This window comes from Episyrphus balteatus, chromosome 3 (genome assembly GCF_945859705.1).
Source record: "Episyrphus balteatus chromosome 3, idEpiBalt1.1, whole genome shotgun sequence".
Lineage (NCBI taxonomy): Eukaryota > Metazoa > Arthropoda > Insecta > Diptera > Syrphidae > Episyrphus > Episyrphus balteatus.
In genome coordinates, this window is record NC_079136.1 from 62,010,921 (window position 1) to 62,022,124 (window position 11,204).

The 11,204-nt window shown below is 28.4% G+C and overlaps 1 protein-coding gene across 1 annotated transcript; it reads right to left on the bottom strand.

The window, feature by feature from the left end:
• Positions 1–4,270: 4,270 nt before the first annotated feature.
• LOC129915038 (uncharacterized) lies at positions 4,271–6,193 on the bottom strand. Its single transcript, XM_055994493.1, has one exon. It carries the CDS (start codon positions 6,191–6,193, stop codon positions 4,271–4,273), a length of 1,923 nt encoding a protein of 640 aa, XP_055850468.1.
• Positions 6,194–11,204: the final 5,011 nt, after the last annotated feature.

The following is an 11,204-nucleotide window of genomic DNA, read 5'->3' on the forward strand; positions in this document are numbered from 1 at the left end:
CGGTCTATAAATAGATGTGTGCTTTTGTAAACATTGACAAACGTTCTGGTGAGTATTTGTTTATTTTTAGCAAAATGTATTTCACTTTCACATGGAGGGCTGTTATGTCTTAGAAAAAACTAATATCGTCGCCCGAGAGTTGTTTTGTCGTAAACGCCAAAATGCACTTTTTTAAACTGGATATGTAGTAATAGGTTTTAGAACGTTCTCTTTTCATTTCTGTTATCAGATTTGTCCTATCGTTTACCGTTACTGAGATAATTAGTGTGCATTTTGTCGTATATCCACAAAATAAGCCTCGGATTAGCGTTGGTTTGTCGTAAGCGCCAACTTTTGGCGTTTACGACAAAAATTCTATGTATTTTTCAGCTTTTTTTTCTTCAGTATTGGTTTGTCGTACGTCGTACAAAACAGATAGAGTAGAAAATTTCGAACTTGTTTTGCCTTACATGTATGTAGGTATATGACCCAAATAGAATATAAACAAATATAATAAACCTGCTAGAAAAGTATTTATTGAAAATAAGAACTTCATGTGCTATAAGGACAATGAATTTAAAAACTAAGGGCTGCATTAAGCTTTGCGCTACTTGAGGTTTTGCACTATTCCTAGAGGTGCAAGGAAGAAAATTGTGCATCTGAGAGACATCTCAAATGTTGTATTTAATTTTGTCATGGTTCTTGTCGTTTGTTCCTGCCGCTAGATACTTGACCTCATCCTCGGTCACAAGTACCGCTTATAAATATGTACACTTGTTGATCTTCTATCGAACACAAGATCGAGAAGTCGACCGTCGGTCGCGGGCGCCGCTTCGTTCAAGCGCGTTGTCTTGAGCGAAGTGAAAAAAGGTCGCAGTTTTATTGTTTTATTGTTGTACACTTATTGATCTTGTCACTTCGTTCGCGCGCGCTGTCTTTAACGAAGTAAAGTGAAAAAAAGGTTGCTGTTTTATTGCTGTATACTTCTTGATCTTGTATCGAACACACAAGTTCAACAAGTCGACTGTAGTCGTGGGCGCCGAGCCCGTGGCGCCTCTTCGTTCACGCGCGTTGTCGTGAACGAAGCGAAAAAGGGTTGCTGTGAGTTTTGTTATTGCACCTGCTCGCAAAAAACACCTGCTGGTCGAAAATTATTTTTTTAAGGCGCCATTGTTCTTCGCTAAATTTGCGTTATTGTTTTGCAAATTGATGATACTGATGATACTTTTACACTATTTTATAAAGCGAACGGTAGAAAAGTGGAATATAAAAGCTCATCAATATTTAAAACATATAAAAAGTCTACCATAGCAACTCCTGTAAATTTTTTCAGCCAAAGTCTTCAAATTACTAAAAAATCTAACTCGATAACTAAGGATAAGATTATTGATATTAAAAGCCTTTTCATATTTATGCCTAAATCAGACCAAAAATATTATGAAGCGTCAAATCAAAAAATTAGAATAAATTCTTTAGTTTGATATTTATTTAATTTACTTTTATTTATGACCATATATTAATTTAACCAAACTTGGTTTATTTTTATTTTATTTCTTTCATATTTCATAGCCATAGGATGACTTTTATTTTTTGTTAAGACATTTTTTAAATTTTTTTTATGTTTATGGTCATTTTTTTGGTTTTTCTTTATTTTAGATATATTTATTTTAATAATTGAGCCTCTAAGTCAAACCAATACTACTTCTATGTAATAAGAAACTATTTTTTAAATATTTAATTAATAAATAAAAACGAACTGTGAAAATTTTTTTATTTATTTTTTAGTATTGGAATGTTGTACGTGCGCCTACTTTGTCGTACGTGTACGGGATGTAAAAAAAAGTTGATTTTGGTGGCGTTTACGACAAACTGATTTTGGATAAAAACCTTGATAATTTGAAAACTAAAATTGATGTGACAATTTTGACAACATAAATATAAAGAAGATATCGCACAAAATATTCTATTAAAAATTGAAAAAAATCTATCGGCCAGTTTTTTTTTTATAAAAGCTCAAACCTTAAAATGCGATTTCCCAAAATTCCAAAATTGGCGTATACGACAAAACAATTCTCAGGCGACGATATATCAGATTGAAAAGTAAAGTAATGATAAATTATATTAAGATATTTGTATAAAATTTAAAAATGAAACTGTAGGTTATTAGTCAGATAAATATTTATTTTCTTAAAATTATGCAAATGGTAACTTATAGTTAATAAAAATACATAAGAAACATTAATCAATCCATTAAGCGGTCGTTTCCTTTTCAAAAGATCAACAAATGTATTTTTTTTTTAATTCAAATGCATATAAAAGGTAATATGAAAACGTTTTCGTACAAATATTTTCGTTTAAAGTGGAGTAACGAGTGTGACATAATTAAATCATTTTTTGTTTCTGTGGTTCACTAAATAAAGTATTTAATAGCTTTAACACCTAATATATTTAGATGTTAATATATGTTTAAAAAACCATTTTAACCCTAAAAAGCTAACCTTATTTTGTAATACGTTTAAGCTAACCATTCGTCGAAACGACGAAGTGATTTTTAACTGCGCTTTTAAGAAAAAGTTATTAATTTCGAAAGATAAAAAAAAAAAGTTAGAGTCTCATACGGATTTTTTTTAAGTCTCTGCGTTTCCAAATATGAATTTTTGAAAAACACCTACTTATTTTGGGGTATTTTTGGGTGAGTTTTTATTTCTTTAAATTTTTTGTAGCATTCAAAAAATCTCAAACTTATAGAACATGTAGTCTATGACTGTGCGCACACATGTGCAAAAAATTGGTATTTCAAAATGGTTTTTGACCGAATTACGTTAAAAACAAGTTTTTTTGTCTCAAGCTTTTTGACCTTTTTTAACCATTTTTTATTTTTATATTTTTTCCTTCAACAGATAAATAAATGAAATTTTTACTGTAGATAGATAATAGCCAGGAATATGTCTGTGCAAAATTTCAATTTTGTAATCACAATTTTGAGATAACGGTAAAATAAAGTTTTAGTATTCAACAGGTTCTATCTTTTGATCTAAAGCAAATACAAATTTGATTTAACTTTATTGATGATCCTGATGATGTTACCTTTCATTTGGTATATCACACATAACTGTACATTCACTACAAGCTACACAATGTTAAATTAAAAAACTTGCGAAATACCTCAAAACACCTGTGGAGATCTGTTGATCATGAACAGCCACCAGTGTGGGAAGTACCGTAATCTCAGTTTGGAATTTCGACATGGTGGGCTTTAAAAAATTCTAACTTTTTTTCTAGGCATCGCAGAAATAAGATTGAAACGTCATATGAAAGGTGAAATTATAAGCTTTTACATGATATACAAATTTGTATAGGTTGTCTAAAAAATAGCGTCAATAGCGTGAGAACAAAAGTTCAAAAAATTCTAGCTTTTTTTGTAGATGCCTAATAGACATGATCGATATATATATTTTGAGCTGAAGCAATAAGCTTTCAGGTGGTATAAAATTAATTATAGATTGTTTTATCAAAAAAATGAATTTTTGGGTGATGGAAATGATTTTTTCATAAGATATGATTGTTTTTAATAAATTATTTTAATACTTTTTGCGCATTGTAAAAATTTAAGAATGGTTTTATTATTTAGAAGAAATATTTGGCTTTTTATTGGTATAATTTTTTTTTGTAAGCTTTTAAAATAAAAAAATTAATGTAATGAGAAAAGAAAAAAGGTAATTTTTTTTAGCATTTTCTTGTAAATTATGATTGTTTGAAATACATAAACGCTTCAATTGACTCATTTTAAAAGCACACAACCTGTTTTCTTATGACGTTATCACGTAAAATCATCGTCCGTAAACCGGTCTTACAGATAACCTCTTTTTTGAACAATTTTTTTTCAATTTTGTATATAAGAATGCGCATTCACCGTCTTATCTTTTACTAAAAAATTTTTCATTTGTTTTAATTTTTAGATTGAGGTTCATATGTAAAAAAAAATTAAACAAATGTGAAATTATTTAAAGTAAAATGTATAATTAGGTATATAATAAAACACTTCTTATCCTCGTACAATAGTTGTATTTATTTACAAACGTTTTCGAAAAGTTAACTTTTCATCTTCAGGTGATAGCAAAAAATATAATTTTAAAAAATTTTTTGATAAGTTTACAAATTAATCAAAAATATTTTTATATAAATTGAAATTTTAATAATTTTGTTAAGTAATTGAAATTTAAAGTTATTTTAATGTCTAATAATGATAATTTTATAATAACAAGAAGAAAAGGGAAGTGAATAAATGCGTTTAAAATTTTTTCTCAAAAATGTCCTTAGATGATAATGGTTTTAAGAATTTATGCAAAGAAGATCGTTCAAAAGTTTTGTTTTTATTCATGTTTTTTGTACGATTTATGAACATTTCTTCATAAGCATTTAATAAATTTGGGTTGTTAATTTCTTTTAACAAACGAAAACCTGCTATTTTATGATTTTTATCAATCATATGATCTGCTGGTGTTGATTCGTGTAATGTTTTTGAGTGTATCGCTTTATAGTGTTCTGACCATCTAATTTTAGTTTTTCTTCTTGTTTGGCCTATATATATTTCATCACAGTCTTGACAAATCACTGAATAAATTCCAGATTTCTCAAGAATATCTGTTTTGTCTTTTATGGTCCCAATTAGATTTTTGACTTTATTACCATTGCTATTTGGTGATAGTTTTATTGAAAAATTATTTAGTACTCTTTTTAAAGAGTAAGTCAACCCTTCAATGAATGTACCACCCATATATGCTAATACATTTTCTTTAATAGGAACTAAAGAGGTTAAATTCTTCAAATCTTTTTTCTCTCGATGTTTTTTTAATAAACTATTGACTATTCTATTAGTATAACCGTTTATTTTTGCTATTCTTTGAATATTTTCAACCTCTTTATTATAATTGTTTTTGCTAAGAGGAACATTAATAGCACGGTAACAATAGGAATTCAAAGCTGCAAATTTAGTTTGTTTTGGATGATTTGAGTTGGATGGAATACATCTGTCAGTGTTTGTTGGTTTTCGGTATATATCAAACTCTATCTGATTATCGACTCTTTTAACCATGACATCTAAAAATGGTAACTGAAAATCAATTTCACTTTCAAAAGTAAATCTTATTACTCCTTGCATGACATTATTTAAAAAATCGAGAAAATTTGCAAGTTTATCTTTATGGATGATAATATAGGTATCGTCAACATATCTGACCCATAATAATGGAAAGTCAGGGTAGTTTTCTTTAGCTTTTGTTTCGAATTCAGCCATAAAACAATTTGCTGCAAAAGCAGATAAAGGGTTGCCCATAGCCAGACCTTCAGTTTGTTGATAGACTTTATCATCAAATTGGACATAATTTTTTGAAAAGCATAAATTAACAAGACGCATGTATTCACTTACCCTTAAATCATCTAGCGTATTTATATTTCTTAGCCAATTCTCAATTGATTCTTCAGCTTTTGATATTGGAATACTGTTATACATGTTGTCTATATCTATTGAAGCTTGAATGAAGTCATTTGGAATATTTACATTTCTTGCAGTTTCGATAAATTGTAATGAGTTTTTAACATAATATCCAGATGGTTGTTGAAATTTTGAAAACTCTTTACATAACCATTTCGCCAAGTCATGTACTGGTGATCCAACTCCACTACAAATTGGTCTCATTTTTAAATCTCCCACTTTGTGGATCTTAGGTAATGCATAAAGTTTTGGAATACTATAGTTTGAAGGTATTAACTTTTTTCTTAGATATTCTGTCGTGATGTTATTGCACGATTTAAGAGTCAATTTTGTTTTCGCTTGCCAGCTGTTAAGTTTTATTTGTGGTTTGTTGACAAGAACATAACTCCCATTATTAAGAATGTTGGAAACCTTCGCTTTATAGTCAGATTTATCTAATACTACAACTTTATTACCTTTATCTGCTTTTAAAATGATGATGTTGTCTTCAGCAATCTTTTTTCGCAGAGATGTTAAAATACGGTTTTGCTGTTTTGCTAATGTACCATATTGTTTTTGAGATGATATAAAAGTTTCAATGGTTTTTTCAACATCAACACGGATTGCATTTCGGATGTCAGGACAAAAATTTGAAATGGTTGTTTCGATTTCTGCGATAATTGGATCTAAATTATTGTTTCCTTGAATTGCAAAATTAAGTCCAAAATTCAAAAAATTCATTTCATCATTTGTGAGTATTGTGGATGATTTGCAGCAAATTGTTTTATGGCTGAATTCGAAACAAAAGCTAAAGAAAACTACCCTGACTTTCCATTATTATGGGTCAGATATGTTGACGATACCTATATTATCATCCATAAAGATAAACTTGCAAATTTTCTCGATTTTTTAAATAATGTCATGCAAGGAGTAATAAGATTTACTTTTGAAAGTGAAATTGATTTTCAGTTACCATTTTTAGATGTCATGGTTAAAAGAGTCGATAATCAGATAGAGTTTGATATATACCGAAAACCAACAAACACTGACAGATGTATTCCATCCAACTCAAATCATCCAAAACAAACTAAATTTGCAGCTTTGAATTCCTATTGTTACCGTGCTATTAATGTTCCTCTTAGCAAAAACAATTATAATAAAGAGGTTGAAAATATTCAAAGAATAGCAAAAATAAACGGTTATACTAATAGAATAGTCAATAGTTTATTAAAAAAACATCGAGAGAAAAAAGATTTGAAGAATTTAACCTCTTTAGTTCCTATTAAAGAAAATGTATTAGCATATATGGGTGGTACATTCATTGAAGGGTTGACTTACTCTTTAAAAAGAGTACTAAATAATTTTTCAATAAAACTATCACCAAATAGCAATGGTAATAAAGTCAAAAATCTAATTGGGACCATAAAAGACAAAACAGATATTCTTGAGAAATCTGGAATTTATTCAGTGATTTGTCAAGACTGTGATGAAATATATATAGGCCAAACAAGAAGAAAAACTAAAATTAGATGGTCAGAACACTATAAAGCGATACACTCAAAAACATTACACGAATCAACACCAGCAGATCATATGATTGATAAAAATCATAAAATAGCAGGTTTTCGTTTGTTAAAAGAAATTAACAACCCAAATTTATTAAATGCTTATGAAGAAATGTTCATAAATCGTACAAAAAACATGAATAAAAACAAAACTTTTGAACGATCTTCTTTGCATAAATTCTTAAAACCATTATCATCTAAGGACATTTTTGAGAAAAAATTTTAAACGCATTTATTCACTTCCCTTTTCTTCTTGTTATTATAAAATTATCATTATTAGACATTAAAATAACTTTAAATTTCAATTACTTAACAAAATTATTAAAATTTCAATTTATATAAAAATATTTTTGATTAATTTGTAAACTTATCAAAAAATTTTTTTAAATTATATTTTTTGCTATCACCTGAAGATGAAAAGTTAACTTTTCGAAAACGTTTGTAAATAAATACAACTATTGTACGAGGATAAGAAGTGTTTTATTATATACCTAATTATAAAACTCGTACAGAAATTCCAAATATAATTCAATACGAATTAATAGATAATTTTGTAAAATGTATATTTAATTTCTTATATTTTCACTTTAATTTTTTGCCTAATGGTGGTCAACTTCCGTGGAATTATCCAGTGGTTTAATCATTTACGAGAAAAGAAATAAGCAAGAAAAATGTTGTATACCGTCCAGTTTTTTACTATAGACTATAGGGACCATAGGGCAAGTATTGGTTTCGTGTGGAAAAAAAAATTCGAGGTTTTAATCAAAACCAACATTACGATGATGGAGAAGGTCAAAAAAATGTTTTCGTCATGCCGTCCGGCGGTCTGTGCGTCCATCTGTACATCGAGCTAGGGCCTAAACGGATGGATGGATTTGCTTGAAACTTGATACAGATGACTTTTACGTAATTTTTTAATATCCCCTTTTTAACATATATCTCCCATATAACGTTTTCGAGGAATTGCGATTTTCTCGAAAACGGCTCGAAATTTCGATTAAATTTAATGTACTTAATACTCTTATTGATTCTAACAAAACTCCTTTTTTAGTTTTTCTCAAAAAATTCGGAGAACGGACGTTGCCGTTTTTCAAAAAAAATGACATATTTTTTAAGTTCATATATTTCATCAAAGCATAAGTCAATTTTATTAAAAACTTACAGACAATATTTTGAAGTTTCAAATGTAAAAAAAAAATTTATAAAGTTTTTGAAAAAAATTTGTTTTTTAATTTTTGTAAAAATAAAATTTTTAACATTAAATTTTTTTTTGATTTTTTCTTCTCGACACTAAACAAAATCTTAAATTTCCAATAGATAATTAAGATAACTATACTTTGTACTACAAGAACAAATACCTGCAACCCAGTCGTGCATTTTATTTTCTTCATTTGCCTAAAAAAAAGAACCCCGTTACACATAATTTCTTTTAATCAAATCGTTGGTGTCTTTTTTTGAAAAAAAAATACTACTTTTTCCATTTTCTTCATACTGTTAATTTTTGTCGAATTTTTGTTTCTTAGAAAAAGCAATACTTTATTTGTTTGAAATAAAATTTCTGTTGAACGTTTTTCTTCTTAGTGATATCTTCATAAGAGCCAAGAATAATATTTCCAAAATCAGAAATACGTCAGTGATATGGAGCACCATTATCACATTTAATTTATTTGATAACATTTCACCACAAAGACTAGAAGACGTCTTCGAAGACAAGTACGACGAAAAAAACTACGATGACTACGCGAAGACATGTCATATTCGCTGTAATAAAATGATAAAAATGTCTACTTTTCATATAAAGTTGGTTGAATTGCTCTTCTTTTTTTTTTTTTTGTTCTTCATCTTTTGAGTCCTTTGCAAGCAATGTATACTCTCCACTAAAATGTCATTTTTCTTTTCACATATAGGAAAGGTATACCTGCCCTGCTTTCATTAGCATTAAAACTTAATATCACCTCTACAACCCCCCATACAACTTGAAATAATGTTAAAAAAAAAGAAATGTGAAAGAGTTTTTGAAAAAGAGCGAACGACTTTTTGGAAGAAGAAGAAAATCAAAGTCGGTAAAGAGCATAAAGTGACATCGAAATTTATCACCACTCGAGTTCTTTACTGACAAAACTTTTGCTCTCCCTTAGGGGAGCAGAAGAAAAAAAAAAACAATATTCTCCAACAAAAAAGGATTTTTCGAAGAAGAAGAATCAGTTTCTTGCAATGTGTGTGGATGCTTCTTATATACAAAAAAGGACACCAGGTATAGTAGAAGGTATATCTTCACTACATAATATTTTTAAGAATCTATTACAAGTTAAAGTTAACTTTCTAAAAGGTATAGTACTCGATTAAATGGGCTTAAAGTAAATGGAAAAGTTATCGTGTGTAGGTAAATTTAGAAACATATAAAACTTTTAAGGTTCTTATGGAAAGAAATACCCAAGTTTATTTAAATTGTATGCTTAAAACTGTTTTTTAGAGTTTGTAAAATAAGCATTTGCAAATGTTCATGCATATTCACTTGAACATTTTGTGTTGACATTTCCAGAGAATTGTGAAGATGTGAGATTATAATGTTGTTTTGTTTATTTATGTATTTCTTTTTTTTTATCTCTTGTGTAAGACTTAAGACTTTATAAAAAACAACCGACAGTGCATCATGGTTTTATGTATTTTTGTGAAGTGAATTTATGTGAATTAGATTTACACACATTAGTTGGAAAATTGAGATTTTACAATTTACAAACTAAATTTAAAACTGCTGCTATTTATTATGTAGCTAGAAGGTGTGGTTAGAAAAAAAAAAGCATACCAATTTTATTTTTAAAATTTTTTTCCAAAAAATTATTTATAAAAAAATTAGTTTTTTTAAAAACGATTTTGAAATTTTTTTTTTTAAATGCATGTTAATATATCAATCAAAACTGCATTCTGCATACTTGTTTTGTGGGACGATTTAATTTCAGATGTTGATTTATTTTTTTGAAAAACGAATTTTATTTATTTTTTTTTTTATAAACCTACATTTTTCAAATTTTTATATAAAAAGTCTTAAAAATTTAAGCAACTTGAACTCTAAGAGCAAGTTTGTGCGACCCAGTCTTGCATTTTATTTCATGTAAAACGGTGTTTTTTTTTAGGTGTAATAAAAAATAAAATGTACCTATTGCAAAAACTAAGGTATGTATCCTATTGAGATTCAGAAATTATGTTACATTTCAGATTGGAAGCAAGAATCTAAAAAAATCATAATATTATGGTTTAAGTTTTTTTTTTTTTAATGGAAAATAAATTAACTGGCCACCCTAATGAATTGGTTATAACATTACTTTTGGCATAGAAATCAATAACAACTAGTTATTATAAAATTAAATTATTTTCGGTTAAAGGGTATTTTTTTTCGAGGTGGAAGTAAATTCTGTAATAAGTCTCAAAAAGCAAATGATTCGTTAAGAACTTAAGTTTATAGAGGGTCTATTTGTAATGGGTAGATACATTTATATAAAATGAGCCTTTCGGTGAAAGGGTGTCTCTTTGAGTGAAGAAAACAAAAATACTTCCTTGTCGTCGAAAAAAAAACACCCTCTCACTCAAAAATTTAACTTTTTCCAAATTTCATTAGGGTACAACTTTTTTTTGTGTTTATTAATTTTTTTGTACTAAATTACCTGCAGCTACTATGACACATAATGTTCATTGGCCAAGATTAGCTTATTTTTCTGCTAGCTTAAAGCGGTAAGCGGTGTCGTGTGAATTCCACTGCTCCCATCTTGTACCTTTTTATAATTTATTTTCGTTAAAGAGGAAAATTCTTGTTAAAAAAGCGCCAGTGGTACAATATGAGGCAGCATTTGTAATTTTTGGCAATTTATCAAATTCGATCTGTTTTCTATTTAGTATGATTATTAGGTAGGTAAATCTGGCTGATTTGGTAAAAGTAGTTTTCTTGACATCCAAGGATCTTGGCACTAGGTTCTATGATGGTCAAGTTTGCAACCAAATCGTCGCCCGAGAGTTGTTTTGTCGTAAACGCCAAAATGCACTTTTTTAAACTGGATATGTAGTAATAGGTTTTAGAACGTTCTCTTTTCATTTCTGTTATCAGATTTGTCCTATCGTTTACCTTTACTGAGATAATTAGTGTGCATTTTGTCGTATATCCACAAAATAAGCATCGGATTAGCGTTGGTTTG